This window comes from Chaetodon trifascialis, chromosome 5 (genome assembly GCF_039877785.1).
Source record: "Chaetodon trifascialis isolate fChaTrf1 chromosome 5, fChaTrf1.hap1, whole genome shotgun sequence".
In the NCBI taxonomy this organism is placed as follows: Eukaryota; Metazoa; Chordata; class Actinopteri; order Chaetodontiformes; family Chaetodontidae; genus Chaetodon; species Chaetodon trifascialis.
The window spans coordinates 28,737,989-28,759,872 of record NC_092060.1 but is presented as its reverse complement, the minus strand read 5'-3'; the positions used below and the strand labels follow the sequence as shown (position 1 = coordinate 28,759,872).

At 43.0% G+C, this 21,884-nt stretch overlaps 1 protein-coding gene across 1 annotated transcript in view; it reads right to left on the bottom strand.

Annotated features, from left to right (window-relative positions):
- Positions 1-6,196: 6,196 nt before the first annotated feature.
- The window catches only part of fat2 (FAT atypical cadherin 2), a 95,109-nt gene continuing 79,421 nt past the window's right edge, over positions 6,197-21,884 (bottom strand). The window contains exons 26-29 of the mRNA XM_070962546.1: positions 20,407-20,506; positions 20,109-20,257; positions 19,110-19,390; positions 6,197-11,445 (exon numbers count right to left, since the gene is read on the bottom strand). Of these exons, the coding sequence (XP_070818647.1) occupies positions 10,949-11,445; positions 19,110-19,390; positions 20,109-20,257; positions 20,407-20,506 (1,027 nt within the window). The 3' untranslated portion in view covers positions 6,197-10,948. The remainder of the gene's footprint in view (positions 11,446-19,109; positions 19,391-20,108; positions 20,258-20,406; positions 20,507-21,884) is intronic.

Sequence of the window (21,884 nt, the reverse complement as noted above, 5' to 3'; positions counted from 1 at the left end):
GCTAGGTCGCATTTGTAAGCGTACCTCCAGTGCGCTATGGGCTGTTGTGCTCTTTTGAATTGATAGACATAACAATACTCAAGCTGGTTAAATGTGTGTGTGTGTACATATAATTGCCAGACTGTAGTACAAACCACACTATTTGCAGTTTGGTATCCAGGATGTCATGGGTGCAGCCTTGAGCCTTGGTTCTGCTCTCCATCCTCCTCTGTGGTCTTATCACCTAACACCCTTGCTGTCAGACACCACTGATTTCCTGTGTTTTCAGTGTGTGTGTGTGTGTGTGTGTGTGTGTGTGTGTGTGTGTGTGTGTGTGTGTGTGTGTGTGTGTGTGTGTGTGTGTGTGTGTGTGTGTGTGTGTGTGTGTGTGTGTGTGTGTGTGTGAGTCTGTATGAATGACAGGGATGGAAAGAGTGAATGACAGCTGGTTGTAGAGGACAGGCAGTTCCACAGCTGGGGTCTAAAGACAGGAACTGGCATTACACACTTGGTGCGTGTGTGTGTGTTAAAGGGGGAAAACATGGTGTGAACGAGCGATATATCATGCTTATCTGTGACAGGACAAAGTGGGGAAAATCTTGTGCTCTGTGCACTTTGAAAGTTACGCTCTTTACCGTTTCCATCATATCAAACCACAGCTGCAACACTTAGTCCATTAAGTGATTAGTTGATCAACAGAAAATGAATCTGTTACTATTTTGATAATCCATCCAAATGCCCTCAGAGTAGCTGGCTCCAGCTTCTTGAATGCGAAGAGTTTACAGTTTTCTCTGTTTTGTATCACTCACTTTAAACTGAATATGTTTGCACACATCACTCACTGTTTTCTGACACTGTATTTAAGAAAAGAGTGAATGAGTAACTGTAGAAATAATCAAGGGATCAGTTGATAGAGCTGTTATCAGGGTCTTGAACTCTCTGGCCACTGGTCTGCTGCTAGCTGCTGTTAGTCATCCAACCTTTAAAAGGAAAACCCACAGACAAAGAGGAGATGAAGCACAAAGAAAGTCCAGTGAGGAATGGAGGTTTGGAGATGAATTAGTTGTGGGAGGCTGGCAGCACTGTGATGCTGAGGCTGTGGTGAAGAATTGTTCTGTGTGTCACCAGTATGCCAAAGACAACAACAGAAACAACTCATCTGTCATCAGAAACAAAAGGACTCATTCATTCATTCGTTTGACTTTAATTTAAAATCTCTAAAAAAAAACATTGAGCGCATGCCGTCGTTTCCAGTGAAAACAGAATAAAGACGCAGGAAATAATGAACGACGAAACAGAGCACAGTTTGTAATCGTGATTTAAAACTGAGCTATAGGTGCAGCCATGTTAAGTTTTAATGTAAAATGTTCCGAATGTGTGCAGGAAGAAACAGAAGATCAGCAGTATTAAATGCCTTTGTTTGTGGCGCAGTATTTCCCTTTGTCAGCAGCAGAAACAGTATTTGTAACCAGAGTAAACACAGTAACAGCGCTCTGCTTAGCTCTGCAGCCACTGGACTTACTGCAGATTTATTGAGAGGAATGATTTGATCCTATTATTAACTGATGACTCATGGCCTTTAGCAAGACATAGTTAAAATCATTTTTGTCACCGCCCTTATGCCGTGGGACTACATGTGCAGATTTCCAGGCCTGAGGCATAGCTCCAGCAGAAATCTATAGAGATTAAATAGGTTTGTAGTGTGTTCAGCGATGATTTGGACACAGAGCTTTAAAAACTGTGGGTGTCACAGACTGAGAGGTCTGGTTTAAGGAGGGCGGATCCTGAGTGCACCATATCAAACTGATTTCCAGAAGCAGCAAAATGTGTGTTGAACACATGGCAAATATGGACTGTGAAGCAGCCATTAACCGTAAGATAAGAAGCTGTAGATGATTCATTATTACTTCATATTTTGACAGGTTTCTAATAGAGATTAATTTGGATAATTCGGATAATTGGCCTTTGCTTTTCTTCAGCCAGTAGGCTTCTTCACCAGGACGCCTCGTCAGAGTCCAGGCTTTGTCTCTGGCTTGATCTTTCTTTATCCCTGAGCTTTTTAAAAGCTGCATATCTAGCAATGATCGCAAGTGATGAATTTGTAACATATTCCGAAGCCAGTTCCACATCTGATATTTCAGAGGTGATGTATATCGCCGTCAGCAAGGTCGCTGAGAAAAGCCCGTTCATTAAAACTTTTTAGATTTCTTTGATAACAGTTGTAGAGGATAGAGAGCAGTGGTCACTGAGCCCTGCCCTGGTCAGTGAAATGGTGAATCTGAAAACATTCCTGACCTCGAACACACCAAGCGTCACATCGTCTGCGTGTCTCAATCAGAGACTCCTCTCGACAACCTCTGTGACGGCGTTAATGTCAGAGCAGACCAGCATGAAGATGAAGGTACTGTTTAGGACTGTACCTGCCATTGGTGAGAAGGTGAAGTGAAAATCTTGCTTCTGAAGTCAGTGTCATTGTCATCATATGTAACCTGTTAGGAAGCATTCATTTGAAAATGCATTCCCACAATGGCGTTTTAATTTTCCTCTCATGTAGCCATAATTTAATGATAAATATGGAATTTCATGAACAATGACCACCTTTTACAGTAAGGCACAAGGATGAAGTGACTGAGGGGCACCGGGCCTGATAGACGTTATACAGTACTGAAAACCTCAACATGTAGAAATGAGAAGCCGGGCCAAGTGTATGATCGGTGGGGAGGAAGGTGGTGGCTGTAGGAACAGATGGAGCTGCTGTGATGACCGGAGCCAAGAATAGCGTGGTCAGCTGGCTGCAGGGGGACAGGGCCAACATCAGCATCCACTGATTGGTACACCACCTTGAACTGACCTTTTCTGATGCCACGCAGTCCAACATGATGTTCCAGAAAGTAGATGACCTCATTGGTGGGCTCTGCACCTTCTACCACACCAGTGCACTGAACAGAGCAAACCTTGTAAACACCATCGGTGCCCACCAGAATCAGCAGGACCCGCTAGGTGGGACACCTAATACGTGCCCCACGCCGCTTTCCAGGGCCTTGTCCAGCACCTGGAACAGGTGAAAACGATTGTGCTGTGGCTGTAGAGATTTGTGTATTCATGCTGCAGCATCACAGTAGAGGGGGTCAGAGTCCGGCAGCACAACAAGCCGATAACCGTGTGAGTCAGTCACACTGAGGCTGGACACCTGCGTCCGTTGAATCACCTGTTTAGGAACAGTTCTGTTCCCCTTCGGCCGCAGCAGCAACAGAGAGAGTGATGGATAAGACAAGGACGGTGTGTTGACGTTCCAGCATAAATAATTGTCTGGGTGCTTCCAATAATTAAATATAGGCAAGGGAGATCGATTGAAATGCTGCAATGCAAAAGAAATGTATCCTCATGCGTTTGCCCGCCCCCCCGCTGTACTGACCACTGAACCGTGACCATTAAACCATGGTACGAACCCAACTGTGACCTGTGTGTACCGTTACACCCCGATTAATTGATCGTGAACATTTGTTGGCACATCAGATGACACGGTTTCATGCTGCTTTATGTATGTTGAAGGCACCCCGCCTCAGCAGAAATAAATAGCTCCCAGCTAACATCAGCAGGAGAGCATCATATTTTTATATGAAACATAACATATTTATGCTAAAGAAGCTGTGAAGCTACATCACGACGCAAAGACCAGGCATTTAATGAGTGAAGAGGTGTTTAAGCCGTCAATTGACTGCACTGATAACAGCATGAAATGTCACCTCAGCAGGTGATGAACTGATGAATCACATCATATGTTAGCTGACATCAGTTTAAGATCTTAGACTGAAAGTAGCCTTTGAGTAAATACCTGCATGGACTTATGTGTGCGGAGATTTGATGTTTTTCTTGCGCCTTAGCAGGGGGGCTCTGATTGCGCTGATCCTCTGAAATATGTGAAACAGACACTTGCGACCCAAAAAAGTGCTTCTGATGATACCTGTGATACCGCGGTAGACGACGTGTAGCAGCAGCTATCGAGGAGTTTGAGGGCAGGAAGCGTTGGGTCGTTCAAAGGACTTTGGAAAAACATGAGAAACACAAAACAGAAGTTTGGACGAGGAAGAAACAGTATTGGGGGAAGTAGGTTCACCCATAAAAATGAAGAAAAATATATCATTGCAGTCTGATGATGTATTTCAGACCTCTAAGCAGCAGAAATTAGAGCAGTGGAAAGTTTGTGTAGTCTTTGATATGCAGTGTGCTATAGCTTCCTGCAAACACACACTCATACAGCTTATCAGGTAGCGTCAGGATCTGGCAAAAAGTTGCTGACTGGGTCAGATAAGAGCTGCTTCTGTTGTAATGAGAGTCTGAAACACGCAGACAACTAACCGTCTCACCGTTATCGCCGGCCTCCATCGCTCTCTGTTTCACACAAACACACATTCTTTCATCCTGTCACGCTTAAGTATTCACAAAATCTCAGACAGCCAGACAGCGCCATTCGCTGTGTCATCCTCCCTTTATCCTGTTCTCTCACACACACAAACACACACACACACACACACACACACACACACACACACACACACACACACACACACACACACACACACACAAACACACACACATCTGTTAATATGTGGCCTTAGCTGCGCTCGTTATTTCATAAATGTGTTGGAGGAATGAGATGATTATTGCAGCTTCTGCTCATTTCTGCATCCGCTCGCTGTTTTACATCACTGTAATCATTTTAGGGCATTATGGGATACTTGGCGAAAGAAAATTGAAAATTAGATAATCAGAAAGAAACTCCTGCACATACATGTCGAGGGGAATTTGAAATTATAGACATTTTTCATTGCCCCACCCTTACTGCTGTCCGCGTGCTCCTTACATTTAGACCAGTGTGATGCACTAAAATCCACGTGGCACATTTTACAAAAAGCAGACTTTGACTGACGCTGCTTTTCATTAAGTACAGTTAAGCCTCCTCCCATTTGGTGAGACACTTTTTTAGCCATTTTGCCGAGTCCACCACCCCTCCCTTCTTCATCCATCTTCTTCTTCTCCTGTTATTGGTGTGTGCTGTTTGAGTCAATGACTTCTTATAACTACCAACAAATGATACCTGTTACCAGAGGGGAATTAATTGGCCCTGTGGTTATGCTTCCTGCCAATGTTATTGTAAATATAATAACATTGAGAAGACACAGTCTGTTTATGTCCTGGTGCACATGTAACATCTTACCCTTGTCGTGATGCTTTCACTGTCACTGCTACAGCAATGACACAAGATAATCAGAGTGATTTACATTTTTGATTAAAACACCCTTAGGCATGATTTTATTAATCAACCAAATGCAATATCAGGACTGTTGGGTGATGTTTGATTAGATTGGATTGACACTGATGACAGTGTCGTCACATTGAATTTAAATGTTGCTAAACCCAAAGTAGATAGTAGTATATTTTCAAACTGAGCCCCACCAACAACCAGAGAGAAACCTCTCTAACGGAGTCACTAGAACTGGAAACTGCACTAAAGTTAACTGGGAATTAACGCTTCAGCTGAACAAAATGAGTCCTGAGGTTATGTTAGTCATCATTCCAAGAACATATAATAAACCCCGACCAGTTAGCTAAATGTGTATCTTACCATACTTACTTGTCACTTTAACTATAATTATCCTTTCAGTAAATGAGCTGCATAATGAGCGTGAAATCTTTCATCATCATCTTCCACTTTATTCTGATGGCGTGAGGTTTTTCAGTCTTGCTTGGTTCACATAGTTGCTTAATCCTCCCTAATTTAAATAGCCAATGCCTTAAGTAAAGTGACATTTGTCAGAATCAGGTGGTAGTCTGAAAAAGCTTTAAAATGTTTGTAGTTTGCTTCTTTTTGAGTAATAGGAGCAAATCTAAACACACCGCTTTTGTCTTTTTGCTGCTTGCTGTTTACAATTACGATTGATTAGGCTTCCAGCTGCTTGTCCCAGTAAATTTGTCAGTTGATGTGTTTGAGACCAACCCAGAAAATGATTTTACTGTCTGGGTGACTTGCGTCACCGATGTGCATGGGCAAATTCAAATTACCTGTGATTTCCTCTGATAACACTAATCCTGTCTGGAGAAGGCTTTAAGTTTCTTTCCGTCTTTCCAGACAGTGACGAAACTCACAGATGTGTGTTTTTTAAACCTCATCCATTTCAACGGATCCTGAGAACACAAAGCAGCAACAAGTCTGATATCTTCAATCGGTGTTCATAGAAGATAATATCTTTATTCATATTCTCTTTACAATATCGAAAAACAAAACAGAAAGACGGCATCTTAATAAAATCTCTCACAGAGAAACAACAGAGCAAAACATGGGGAGGCCCACATTGATACAAAAATAAACTTTATGAATGAAATAAAAGAAAACAAATGTAACTTACATTCAAGTGAAGTCATATTCTGCACAAACAACAGCCTACAACAGCAACACACAGATACACACTGTATGTACAACACAACACGTGTGGATTATAAAGTCTCTACCAACGACTGAAAACATATTCTTTCCAACACAGCAGTCACAATGAAACCATCTGTGATCGACGGACGTTGAGCGTTAGCCCACAGCGTACGACAACAATGGCAGTTACAGTTCAGTTCAGTTACACATTCTCTGATTTCATAAAATACGTTCAAAACCTGAAGTGGACGTGACACTGAGCTACCAAAAAAGACTGGTTTGAGAACAGCAGGAGTTACTCAAATGAAAACGCTTGGCGAGTATATGTAGGCAATTAAAACTGTCTGCGTTTGATTATGATACAACTCACTTTCCATGATCCTCAAAACAAAACTGCCTTCCAGTTCTTTGACTGGAACAACAAAGGCAGCAGAAATGCACTAAATTAAATTTATGATGGAACTGCACAGAAGTTTGATTGGGCTTTCATTAAGGCCGGTATTGTTCATCTGGGATATTGACTTTAAAAGGCAAGTTTTTCTTATTAGCATTTCTTGACAATTAGTTGCCATCTGTGTGTCGTGAGCTTAACACTGTGAGAGTGATTCAGAGTTTCTAAAGTTTGTGGATTTGGGCTTTTTCCCCATTATTCAAGCTTTGGGGCAGCGTGGTGGCTCAGTGGAGCTCTGTGTGGAGTTTGTATGTTCACCTCATGCTTGCATTGGTTTCCCCCAGGGGCTTCAATAGCAAGAAAACGTTCCTCATATTTGCAGTGAACTTTAAGAGAAGGTTATTTAAAGGAATGCTCGTGACATTTTGGGGGAATTTGCTGATTTGCACTTAGCAAGAGACGGATGAGAAGATCAGGATCGAATCTGTCTCTTCAGGTCAAAACAGAAGTAGCTCTGTTGCCTGATTAGTTTAACACAAAGGATGGAAGCGAGGGGAACGGCTAGGCTAGCTCTGTCAAATACACATAGTCTGTTAGCTCGATGCTAACATAAAGTGAGAACACTCTATGGTAAATAGCATTCATACAATCATTCTATTGTACATTGTATTTACCATGCAGTCAAGTGAATAGTTCAATTTCAGATATGAGGGATGTTAATTTAAAGTCTCACACTTGTGCAGTTTTCATAGGCTGTGTTCATTTTGAGTGTCGGGGAGTATGTGATTCAACTTTGTTCCAATAACAGAAATCACTTCCAGAACCGCAATACATATCGATTCGCCGCCCACATACTGTGGTAATACCTAACAGGGAGCTGAGCGTATCATCCCGGCCCTTCTGCATGTTGCGAGCTGCATGTGTGGAAATAGAAAGTGAGATGTTGTAGTTGAAAAAGTAATTCGCTCATGAATTGGAGCTGACCCAGAACAGATGGATCCAGAGGCTGTAGCAGCACATCAGAAGTTCTGTCCTCAGCGAGAAGCTCAATAGATCTGTGAAAAGCTTTCTTGCTCTAACACAGACCATATAAACATGTTGCCGGGAGGCATTTTCTTTTATCCTGATGGATACTCACAATTTAATGAACAGAAAGCTGCAGTTCTTCTTCATTGAGCTTGAAGAGATGAAAATTATATTGATCTTCTCCTCCAACTCCTGCTGCATAATTAGTATTCCTTTAAAGACATTTCAGGATACTCCCGTCGGGTGATTATGCATTTATTGTATCTTACATGATTAAGTCTTGTTTGTTGTGATTGTAAAATATACTTTATGCTTTGCTACAGGACAGTTTCCCATTTCAGACGAGAAGGATTTGGCCTGCGTGCATTAAATGAACAACTGAATTCCGTTAAAGTTCGTGGTACTGCACGTGCAGTGGAGGCCATGCACGTCTTTCATAACCCATCTGGACTTTTGCGTCCGAACCCCAATTTCTTTCAGCCGTCGTTTTTTTTTTTGGAAATGGTGCCAAAACTGAGCAGCAGCTCAGCAAGATTGCAGTAAAAACACCAGTGACTAATTATGTGTTAATATTTGCAGCATGTGTGCTTTGATTTAGTCCATTATGGTGCCAGATGGGAGAGATTTGGCACTTAGGACATTACGAATGAACCAAACCACAGACTAACATTGAAACCTTGTTTTTCTGCGACAACCTTTCCACCCCCGTCTGAATTACACTGATGTCCGTTAACACACCACGCTACAACAAAATGCCCTTTTCTAGTACAAGCAATGCCCTCATGACTTGTTTATCTCCCCGGCCTCAGGAGCTGGGTAAAACTCAGTTGATGCAAGCTTTGATACCACAAGCATCATCTGCATCCTCGACACGTTTCCACGGAGGCAGCAGCAGTAAACACTGTGCACACATTCAGCCTGCACTCCATCGTTTGCCAAAACACAAACTGTCCAAACAGCCGGAAAATCCGATTTGTCTTTTAGATCTGATCTTTGAGGCCGTCTATCTGCACTGGAATTCACAATCCACCTGATTTAGGCTTTGTGTTGTTTGGCCTGTATAATCACATGCTGACATTGGCTGGTATGCTAACATGTGCTGTAGCTAAACAAAAGGTGTAGACGGTCATACTGTATGTTTGCTCAGTTTATTAAAAGGGACAGTTCACTGCTTCCCTGAGTTTAGTCAATCAGAAAACACTCCCTGAAGGCTTTTACGCTTGAAATATTAATAGCTGATTGTAGATTGAATTAACTGTGGATCAACAGTAAAATTGAAGTCATGTAACAGTCCAATGTCCAAAATTACCCAACATGCTGATCATGGCTCCTGAAATTTGACCATTTGCTTGTTTTTTCCATTTACATCATACATGCATTTCAATCTGACAATGAGAAATTTGGGAGCGCATTGTTGTTGTTGCCATTTTTCATCATTTTTCACTTTTATAGGCTGGAATTTAATCAGGGATGGCAGCTGAAATGAATAGTTGAACAGAAAGAAATTTGACAACTATTGCTTAAGATCCCACTTTTGAAGCCAAAATAATTGCTGGTTCCATCCTAATTGGCAGATTAATGACAATCATTAGCTGCTGCTCTAAATTCTTTATAAAAGAACTTCTGATGAAGCGATATATGTATTTGTCACTATTTGCCTGAATATCAAGGCTCCTCACTGTCAAACAGTTGGTTTTAGAAAACGCTGTTCATTGACTCTACTCAGTATAACACATTCACTTCCTAATATTCTGTATTCTGTACAAGTTCTTGACTAAAACAAGCATTTCTTTTATCTAAGGTTTGCATATTTACACCATTTAAAATGGCTGCATAGACATTTCTTCAGTGCTGCAAAAACTACTCCACATCAAGTGTTCCCTTTATCATCGAGGGCAGCAGCACTGCAGAGCTGCACTCGATCGCAAACACGAGCGTCTCCAAAGAAAACAGTGAAATCTAGTTCACGCTTACTCTAATCCACAAGGAGAAGCATTCAGATTCAAAATCTACAGAATTTACACTGAAACACTGAAAGTTAAAACACATTTATGTCACTACTAACCTCACTTTGCCCCTCTTGTTTATGGATTTTTTTTTTAATGAGGATCCAGCCCCCTTCTTTGTAACAGACAGTAACCATAAACAACAGAGACATTAAGAAGATTAAAGAGTTCAATGAAATGTTCATCCTGCATGAAATGTGTCATTTTAAATACGTTTCAGATTTGAAATAGTGGGCCAGTGTTGGACACGTTAAACCTGTGTTTTCTGACATTCCTGCAGTTCTTTTAGGACAGAATAAATCCCACATGAGCACAAACACGCAGCAGAATGTGGACATGATAAACCCAGTCTGTGATTTACCTTTCATACAATGCAACAGTCCTCCTCAAAGCTGTTTATCAGGGCGTCATCAGAAAGGCATTTCTGAATGAGTGGTGTTGTCTGAATGTCACACTGTCCACTGTCATGGCAACCGTGCCTTCCTCATGTCTGCTGTCACATGTTCAGTCACATCATACGGTGCACAGTAAACAAGCCGTCGTGAGGCAGAGCTGAAACTGATGTTTCTAGAGTGTTTGGCTTGTTAGACGAGCTCCACAGTTTTCTGGGCATGTTTGGAAAGCAGAGTCCGTTGGAAAGAAAGTCTTGAGTTTTGCCTCATTTTGATTTTGAAGCAGTCAAGTCGGTAATACTGTTCATGATTCACAACCCTAACAAGCTAACAAACGCTCTGGGATGAACTTCTGCTGAACTTCTTCCGCAGAGGTAACTGGGGAGTCCTCGGTTACCCCCGTCTAGTCTGGCACAGCGAGACTACACCACTTTAAAAAGTCAAACAAATGAAAGACATTTGAATTGCTGTTTCACATGGTGCTTTCATCTCCATCAGAGCGGGAAAAGACTCGTTCTCACAGTGAGACACTGCTGAGCTGCTGTCCATTAGTTTCAAAGAGTCTCCTCTGAGAAGTGTACTTATACACAGAGCTGCCTTGGAATGAAGTAGTAGGACGTAGTGGACAGTACTCACACTGTTTGGGTTGTGAAACTGGAAGTGAATTATCACTGGAAAGGATGCAAATGACCACAAAAGGATGTAGGCTTTGAACCAGAGCTTGGTCTTAAAACATCACCTCCTCGCAGCTCCCGTAATCGCTCTCCACCATGCTCGACCCGTCGTAGCTGTGTGGGTTCTGCCCCGTCGGTCTCGTTTGAGGCTGGGCGGGGTTTGGCGCTGGCGGCGGGCTTGCCTGCTCCGCATATGATGGCATAGCGACGCTCAGACGCATGCTGAGTCTCTTGTAACCTCCCGAGACGTTGTCGAGGCTGCGGGTGTGCTGGGTGGGGTAGTAGCTGATGGCGGTGTACTCGTTGGGGCACTGGGAGCTGGGAAGAGGGAGCCCGTCGGGACCCAGGAAGTCGTCCAGGTTCTGGTTGCTGTAGCAGGGCGGTAGGGGAGCGCGGCGGTCGCAGCGATCCAGCGGGAATGGAAAGCCACCAAATCGAGAGTTCCGCCGGGAATCCATGGTGGAGGTGGAGTAGGTGTCCTCCACGATATCAAACTGGGGGAACTCCTGGACTGCTGGGCGGCCATAGTAGTCAGGGTCTGCCGGGTAGACTGAAGAGAGAGGACAGATAAGAAAGAGAGATCCGTCATTTAGATCTACTCGTCTGTCTGTTGTCATTAAATGCTGTGACTCTCTGGAGGGCAATCGATGCAACATTAAATTATCTCAAACTAACATCTGTACTCAACTTTTTTCAGTTCTGATATCTGCAAAAAACTAACAGCTGCTGTGTGTGCAGGGTCCACAATGTTGTGTTGCGCCCCTTCCCATCTGAGTTAGAAGCACAACAACTCCAATGCTTACTGTCACTGATAGATTAAAACTAATAAACACTGGGACAGTTGTTGCTGTGCGGGATGGATTTGAGCAGGTCGGGGGGTTTAAGGAAGATTTGACTATTAGCATATTAAATCCTTCACTGTGGATTTGAAGTGGTGTGGGTGTGATTACTGAAACAGGAGGAGGGGAGATGTCTGGAGAAAACTCAAAGTCCTGGTTTCAGACAAATGACTGATCCAGACTTCTGTTGACTGCAAAGGCAGAATAATCTCTTCTTGGATCAACAGAATCAGCTGACAGTGGAGATTCAAGGACAGCGTGAAGCTGCTCTAGCTTTTTGTACATCCCTGTGTGTGCTCTTAACACTTAATCACTTATATATTTTCCCCAACCTTGAAACAGTTATTTCACGATAAGTGTGCTAATCCTGAATAAGAACTTACACCCAATCGGCCTTTTCAGTCACCTCGCAGTGACTCATGCTTCAGTTATTTTCCCTGTGATCTGTTCATTCGTACATAATAACATCAATATGTTCGATACACAGTGAGAAAAGCAGCAAACACTTGAACTTGTTGAACCACACCGACAGGCAGAAACCTCATTTGAAGCTTTTTTAATAATTGATTAATAGTAAGAGTGGCCAATGTTCAAGCAAAAATGCCAGACGCTCAATTATTGCGGCTTCTGTGTGAGGATTTGTTTCTTATCATTGTAAATGAAATCTGTTCGAGGTTTGAGCTTTTGGTTGTACAAAACAAACAATCTGAAGACACTGACTTGATAAATTGTTATTTTATCATTATTCACTGTTGTCCACATTTCACACTGTTTTCTTAAGCTTTTCTTCATCTTTTGTCATTATTATTATAAGAGAGTGCAGCCGAAGGAGAGGAGGGGGCAGAAGACAACATGCATCGAATCCGAGCCACTGCTCAGGACTGGACCTGATGTTTTACCAGGTGAGCTACAAACTGATGATTTTAAAGGTGTAATGTGGAAGAACTGGCCACCTGCTGAAGGTTGCTCCAAACAATTAGGGGCATCGAACCACCAGAGTAACTGCTGCTCTCTGTACTCCTGGCTGTAGCTATTAGCTGCCATTAGCTAATTAGCTTAGTTAGCCATGCAGCTAGTGGCCCTGGCTGATTTGAGTCTGAGCAGCACTCAGAGCACTCAGGGATTGTTTGTGTTTGCACTGCGGGCAACAGAACCGGGCTCAGCAGCCTCCCTGTGAACACAACCAGATCAGGACAGAGCATCAGCCTCCGAGGCTGAAGGAGGCCAGTTTGACGACAGGGAAAACAGTGTCGAGGTGATTTATAGCAGCTCTAACCACAACTTTGACTCCAGGGACGACAAAGACACAGCAGGACAGGACAGGACAGGAGAGGCCTGAAGCAGGAGAACAGCGACAGGAAGGTCGATCATCAGCAGCAGCATCAAGAGCGAAAATATCTTCAAGTCTGACTCAAGTTGGTGATTGTTGTAACGGTGGAAAGACGAGGCAGCTATGGTGAGTTTGCTTTCTGATGAGTTAACTTGGCAATTCAGTTGAGTAAGAGACAAACTTGTATTTTTCTGTGCAGTAAGGAAACTGTTTCTTAACATTTTGTGAATCTGTTTATTTATTAGACTAAAAAAGTTAAACGTGAAATGTAGCAAACTTGGCACTCACGTACATGTTCCAGCTGGAACTAGTGGCGCCTATACTAGCTAGCTGGTTAGCATTTGCAACTATACATAGATGTTTTGACATAATGTCAGAACTGTTGATTCTTCACATTCTGTTGATAAAGTTCATTAACTGCACCTTTAAGGTTTTGGACTGTCAGCCGTCAAACAATTTGATGATGTAACCTTTGGCAGCCGAAAATTATACTTTTCACCATTTTGCAAACCAAACAATGAACTGATTACTCAGGAGTTCCAGTGGCATCAAAAATCCTAATTGGCAGTAAGCTTATGTGTAATCACGCCTAATGTCTCAGCTGGAAGGAGTCCCTGCTCTGAAGAAGCTTGAGGACATCTGTCCCAGGACACACACAGCTTACACTAAAGACATTCAGTCAAATCTGCGTAAATGAACTATTTAGACCCACTTGCACAGTAGAAGTGAATAAATGCCACAGATTTACAGATAACACTTGTTTATTCTGTTTTTATGATAATCAAATATTGTAGCTGAATTGTGGTTGATACTGTTATTTCTGCAACAATGACTAATTTTAGAGTTTATCACTTAAACCTCAGTATTTAACACTAACTAGAGTCTTGAGAAATAATCCGCATTTATCAATAACTGAACTGATGTGATTCAGTGTATTTCAGTCACGACGGTGTCCAATGCTAAACACATTTTGGTGTGTGCCCATAGCATCTCTTTACTTCACTATTTACTTAAACCCTCAGCCACATTTTGAAACTCATTTTAATCAGGTTAAGTTCTTGTATTAAACAAAGCATCCTTTAGTGTTGCTACAGAAACTCATTTACTGATGGAAACATGAATGAGTAACAAATCAATAATTCTCAACGACAAAAAAGAATCCAAAGGAGGCTCAGCTCTGACTGTTTGACTGACAGGGAGCCCCCCCACAGCGCTGAGCAGACAAGACAGGAGGCAAATTCTGAACACAAATTGAGGATTCTCGAGGATTACCTCTTCAAATTCCTGCCCTTTATCCCCCAAATCTGAAACCAACAAGGCAGACACATTATACAGTTTGTTCAAACAAAACGACATTAAAACAGTGTCCCGCTGTCACTCGAGTGACTGAGAATACTAAACAGACTCCCAGCTGCTTGTGTAGTGAGAGAGTGGTCAGAGGGAGACACAGGTGGAAAACAGGAGGGACAAAAAGATGAAAAAGACGGAGACCGAGTGAAAGTATTCGCACGGTGATGAAGATGTTTCCAGGCTGAAGAGATAGAAAACTGACACCATCTTCAAATCTCCCTCTGTGTCTTCATTGACATCAGGGATTCAGCCCCGACTCCAAACCTCTGCTCGTTATTTCCACATGTTGCACAATTCCAATAAATAGTTACGAACAAAAGCTGTTTTTTTTTTCTTCTCATGCTGGAAAGAACAGAGGACGAAGTCTCAGATGTCAAACAGGGTTTGATAAATAGTACTTTGTTAACCTAAAAGGACAGGATCAGACTTTTCGAGTCACGTGGCCTCATGTTCGGTGTGTTACTGCTGCTCAGTGACATAAATCAGAATTTGCTAACTTTTTCCATATTTCACCCTAAAAAAAGACAGAAATCTTTCCCTAACTCTTAAATCTCCAGTGTTGGAGTCCTACCCGACCACCTCCCTGCAACTGCTGTGCGCTATAACAACCTCAGACTTCTTGGATTGGAAAAACCAGCACGGCATAAATGTAATTATAAGGAGACAGGGGTAATAGTCTGTCTTTGTGTTTTATGTATTAAATGGTATTAGCTTTCTCCGCAACACTTGCTCTGGAGCCTCATTGTGCCCCTATTGTGTCAGGGCCAACGTGGACAGAAGGAATCATTACAGTGAGCGGTCTCGTACTAAAATCCAGACCTAGCCTTCAAAGATCTACATCCCTCTGTAAACTTAGCTGCAGACATCAAAGGGGGCATTCAGCTCAGACTTTTTTCACACTTCAGTAAACAGTTAAGAAGAAGAGCTGCTCTTTTTCTAAAGCTGCACAGAACACAGGACTAAGTCTGGGATCAGCGCCGCAGGCTGCATGACTGATGATAAATGGCAGAATTACTTTGTTCACTTGAAGGCTTTTCACACCAAACTGAGCTTTACTTAGAGCTAACTTTTTACCTGAAGCTTCCAGGTGGGAATATAAAGCCCTGAAAAGGAATCCAAGGCCTCAGAAATGTGAATAAAACAGTCAACTATGCAAATGTATTATTTGTATTTGTTAAGGTCTTTGCATTGCACCTGTGCAGTGATTAATGTTTGCAGCCTCTGGGCCTCTCCCTTCAATTAATCAGTGAAGCGGTGCGTAAAAAGGAAAATCAAAATCATAATTAGTGTCAAACTTCACCACAGTAGGTATTTATGCCGGCAGCAGGGGGTTCACCTCAGTTTTGATGGCTGCAGAGATTTAAAGATTTGAGAACTGGGACATACGATTTAGCTAATGTGCATTTAAATTCACCCAGAACAACGTACACCTGTAGTCCTTTCCAAACATCTGGTATTTTAACAGCCGCGAAAAGGACGTTAAAAGTCAGGATTTCTTGATGAAACTTCCTTTTTCATGAAACATGAAGGCTTGCTGCTGGGGTGTGCAAAAGCTGAAAAGTTCAAGAGGGGCTTACAAAGGGCTGAAATCTGATTTGAGAGCAGAGAAGAAGATGCATTTGATGTTGAGGCTGCTGTAATTTTCTGTATTAACTACAGATGAGTGCGGCTTCCAGCTTTTAGTCTGTATCAAAAGTGAATTTAGGAAATGAAGACATATCTGGGGTCACAGGCCAGGTCCACCGTCCAATCCATAATGCTTAAAGTGAGGAACAAGTTTTATTTGCATATCAAATTAAGACATTTTTAGTATTTAAAAACAGGAAGCTATGTTCATGATGTGTTTCTGGCAGATCTTATTCCTCATTCCTCCGTCACTCTTCTCGTCAGAGTAACATGCTTTTGCTTCCGTTTTGAACAAAGCACAGAGCCAACATTTAGCCATGCTGCATGTAGTGACAATGAAGCTGTTCCTATTTTATTGTTGACAGTCTTGATATAAAAAGTAATACTTTCTAAAAATATATTCTCCTGTGGAACAAAAGCGAATCTTATTTTGCACTCGTGCGTTCTCTTGTTGCTTTTCTCTTTCTCTCTCCGGCACCATATAATTTTACCTTCTTGGCATTTGGTCGCCATAAATCATTTCGTGATGGCAGACAGTTTGATGGGGCTTTGTGCTTGGATGCTTCAACACCAATTCAATAATAGTGATGGTGATAGAAGACGAAGGTCCAATTTATGTTTGTCAGCCTGCAACTCTTTAATAGACAAATTTTTTGTACCCGTTTTGTGCGTCCGAGGGGAAGCACATGATCTGCAGTCAACAGCCATAAAATATTTTGATCTAGCACCAGGGTCACAGGGCGAACCAGAAGCAAAGTGGAGAGGATTCATCCGCTGTCCCCACGAAACAACAAGCCCGGATAACAAGTGAAGAACGACGGGAACGCGTCCTTTATTCTCTGTGATAAGGTCAAGCAGATGAATGACCTGCCAGGCGGGCGTTGCCTGGGGAGCGATGGCATGACGAACGCCTGATCTGCCTCTCTTCATCTGTCTCCACAACACAGCAGCGGATGCACGAGTCCGTATTGATCTCTTACATGAGAAAAAAAAGCACACAAAAGGAGAGAGGAGGAATGTGAGAAAGGCAAGGAGGACGGACAAGAGCATGACAGACGGACAAAAGAGGAGACAGACATGGAGTGAGCATGTCAGAAGGAAGGAGAAGAAGACAAATAGACCAGAGGGAGATGGAGGGAGGACTGAATAAGAAGAGAAGGGTAGAGAAGAAGGGACAGAGCAATGATGGCAGATATGAGATCTGCAGGAATGAGACGGGGTGGGAGGACAACTGGATGTCTTCTCCCTTTGAGGTTTGCTCATCGAGTGGTTCACGGCAGATTCAGCAAAGCCTCTGAATTAAACGCGATGAGCAAAGTGTGATGAATGCCACCTTTTCACAGGTGTACGTTCAAGAGATTGGGTCATTAGCAAAATTGGTGCCTACAAATTGATATTCAAAGCTATCTGTGTCACTGTGGTGAAAAAGAAGGGAGAAGTTTCCCATTAATACACTGGTGTTTATGAACGAGTGCGCCCCAAACAAACATGCGGGAGATCAAATTATGATGGAACACTGAATGTCTGATGAAATCAAAACATTATTGTTTCAAAGTGATTGAGAGAACGTCAGTTAACGGCAAATAATATTAATGGATTACACTGGACGCATAAATTTCAATTCAAGTAGATCTCACTTAAAAGATCTGTTCGTATGAGACTTCAGGCCCATTGAGAGAGATTTAGGAAAGGGGTGAGAGGAAGGACTGCAAAACAAAAGATGGACTCAGAGCAAGAACTACAAAAGAGAAAGTAGAAACAGAGAAGGGAGATAAAGGAGGAGAGAGCAAAGAGTGACAGCGGATGAGGGAGGGGATTAGAGAATACAGGATGAGAGAAGTCAAATATGGACGATGTCACACAGGGAGAAGAGAGATGGAACGAGAGAGAATCAATTGCAGAAAGACAAAGTGGAAAATAAAGAGATGCTGAGAGGTGAAACGGAAATCACTTTGTTATTTCCTGATGTTATCACGTCCAATCGGCCTCGTCTGCGAATGTTTCATCTTCCAGAGTTTAATCAGCATCGCGTGTTGACAGACGACTCGCAGGCGGTCCGATGTTTCTCGATGTGCCACTCCGCATGAAAATGAAATGCTCGTCCACGATGACCTTGAATGACTGAGTAATTCAGCGTGTGGTGACCTTTGTGTTGCCGTGTGGCTTTGCAGAACGACACGATGTCGGTGAGTCCGTTTGAAGGTCGTGAACAGTTTTTTTTTCCTTCAGCACAGTTGACGTTTCCACAAGTGATTTTATAAAGTGTGTGGCAATTCAATTATTTTTTACTTGACATTAACACATTACCTGCTAACAAAGATGCCCTGAATGAAGCCATGCTCGTGTCACGTGACAGTACAGTGGCCTGGTTGTCAGTGAAAGGAGAGACTGTGACAATATTTTACTACATTTTCAAACATTTTGTCAAATTTGAATTTGAAACCAGCGTCTCAGTTTGATTGCTGTCGTAATGATCAGTTAAATCAAGTATTTTCCTGTTTGTACTTGAATAACAGTGAAATATCAACCGTAAGCTGACTCGTGCTGAAACGCTGTGGCAGATATTTACAACCCTGATTCCCAAAAAGTTGTGACGCTGTTTAAAACATAAATAAAAACAGAATCAGCTGTTTAAAACAAACAGTTTTCATCGACAGCAGTTTTCTGAAGTGTCTCTGAGCTCATGTGTTAATCTCCTTTATCCAATCATGTGTTCACAAAGTGGTGACCCTCACTCCATCCTCGCTCGTGAGTGACTGAGCCTTTCCAGGATGCCCCTTTCAGACCCAATCATGACGCTCTCACCTGTTACCAATGAGCCTGTTCACCTGTGGAACGTTCCAAACAGGTGTTTTTGGACATGTTGTTGGTTTTTGTGCTGTTTTCAGGTGGGTAGAAAAGGATTGGCAAGCTATCACATTCTGTTTTATTTGTGTTTTGCGTGGTGTCCCAGCTGTTCTGGAATCAGGATTGTATTTATGGAAAAGTAGATAAAGAAACCAGATGTTGAAGTTGTAGCGTCCTCACGTTCATCATCTTAAAATGATACGAACGCACACAAAGACTCACCTTCGTAGTCCATGTCCCAGTGGTTCTTCCTGATGGAGTCATTGTCAGAGCTGGACGGAGGCCTGGCAGGGAGGTTGGGGGCCACGCTGCACACAACCGGCCCCTGTGTCTTCTGAGAGGAAACCCCGCCTCCTGATGAGCTGATCTGGCTTCGCGGGCGAAGCGACCTGAATGGCGTGTTGTCGAGGTCGTTGATGGGACCGACCAATGAGCTCATCTCGATGGGGTTGACTTCCTGGTTGTCGGCTTTGAGGCTCTTGGCCAGACTGGGCTGGAAGTAGCTGTGGGTGTGAAAGAACATGAAAGCTGAGTGTTTGATTCAGTTAAATCCGAATCTCGGTGGACTAATTACAGATGCCCACATCCCTGCCGCCTTCATAGGAGCTGGACAGAAAGAAGAGTCCAAACGAAGGATCATGCTGCTCAGTGACGGTCGGACGACAGTTGTTTGTTAACACTAATCCGGTTTGTCAGTGTGTGCCTGTCTGCCAGGTTGGTACATCCTTTGCCCTCTAGTCATTAACAGTTGATTAGCCCAGCTCTCGGTGTTTGGGACGTTGGAGGGGAAAAGAGAAACACTGTTTTAAACATAGAGGAGCAGATCAATTCTTTGCATGCTGCGCTGCAAGTAAAACATGTTTCCGAGAGTTTCTTCTGATGTCCCTGCACAGCTTCCCAGTTGTTAACTGAAGAAATTCTGCTCAAGTTTCTTCCACTTCTGAGCCAATGACCTCCCCCTCGGACGTCCACCGAATACACAAAGACTTAGAACAATACACAGAGCAGAAAGTCAAGAGGGCTGCAAGTTCTGCTATTTGTGCTTTGGATAAGAGTTGTAGTTCAAAATCTCCTGATAAGTTTAAAAACTCAAAACTTTAACTATGAAACAGAACGCGAGCACTGAGGTGTTTAGGTTTTTCTCTTCAAACACACAAACTGGACTCGTGGAATATGTTGGGGAGACCTGAACTTCATTTTAGATAGAAAAAGAGCTGTTACCCGTTGGAGTCCTGGACACAGACGGGCTTTTTCTTCTTCTGCTGAACGTAACGTTTCCTGACGCAAACAAAGATGCCAACCAGGAAGAGTAATCCCAGCACACTGGCGCTGATCTCCATGATTTCCACGTAACCAATCAGTGGAGATACCTGACGGACAGAGAAGACAAATAACAGACTAAGGAACATTTAAGTACCTCTAGATTTTAAACATCATTCCCCTCAGACTTTAATGTTTGTGATACTTTCAGATCAGCATGAATTCATTTGCTGCTGCTTTTCAGCCCTTCTTGACTCACCTGAGGCAGCGGGTCGCAGTGGATGGAGCCGTCAGTCACTTTACAGTCAAAGCCTCCTGGACACGGATTGGGCGAACACACTTCTACCTGATTGTGGCACCTGAAAGAGCAAAGCATTCAGGACATTTGCTGATGACAGGATTGATTTTTCATATTGTGGACAGTTTTTTGGCGGATGCAGAACGCTCTGCTCTAGATGCTCAGAGACTGAAAGTCTGTAGCCAGCAGTTATGAAAAACATCCAACCCGAGTGTGACATCAAAGGAAGTGTCGTCATCTCAGACAAAAGGGTTCCTCCTCTGCGCTGCAATGGTTTTAGGAATGAGGCACTTCGCACTCAGCTCGTCAGGCTCAGCTCTAAATTGTCAGATTTGGCTTTGAGATGAAGGATAATGTTAGCATGCTAATGTGCTAACGCTAACATGCTCATGCCTACACTTGTTAATGTGCATGTTACCTACCTTAAAATGCTCACATTTAGAAAGTAACAGTTGTCATGTTGGCATGAAAGCTTTAGCATGTTAACATGCTAACAGTCAACATGTTAGCCTGTTAGCATGGTAACCTGTCTACAGTTTGCATAATGACATTTAGAGTTCAAATACAGTTAGCATGTAAAACTTGTTATCTGCGCAAACTTTCAAGCTTTTTCCGTGACAGAGGCAACGTGAGTGTGAGTTTTTCCATCACTTGGACTTTGCAGCTTGTGGAAATGCAGCCAGAAATCTGTCCAAACAGTTAGCATTCATGACCAAACTGCTGTGGATTGTGAATATGGAGTGTGGACAAGAGTGCTACAGTGAAGAGCACAAAGGCTGCCACCTTGGCGCCGGAGTGAAGGTTAAATTTGGCTGATGATACTGAGGGCTCGCTGTGGCCCTCCATCTTCCAGGCCCAGGCACAAAACACAACCCTGAGGACCTGCTGGCAGAGCTCTGATTGCTGAGAGCTGCTGCTGCCACACTGACAAAACCTATCATCTTGTTTCACATAAAACTGCCTGTTGTTCAGCTTTAGCCAGTCACTCTCCCTGGTGTTGAATCCCCTTACTGTATGGCACTGAAAGTGTACTCCAACAGTTACAGAACAAAGCATTCGGGAAAAGTTTTTTGATGAACTGACTCGCCGAGCATTGGACTCTTTGAACGGATCTTGTGTTCACTGCGCAGAGCGAACACCAAGTGATGCCCATGTCAGATAATTATCAGACCACATCGGTAAACCTCACAGCATGATAAAACACACATCTGCGTTTTACATGTCACACAGCAAACTCCCACTTCCTGCAACTGCGATCCAGCCGTGGTCATTTTTCATTCACTGAATTAATCAAAACCCTACCTGGACCTTACGGGCCGCTGTTAATACCCGCAAGGAGAGAAGCAATTCCACCGGCGGCCTTAATGAAAGGAGGAATATGCAAATACTGCAGTGATTTCATTTGAACGTGACTTTGTGAGCCGTTGGTGGTGTGAGTG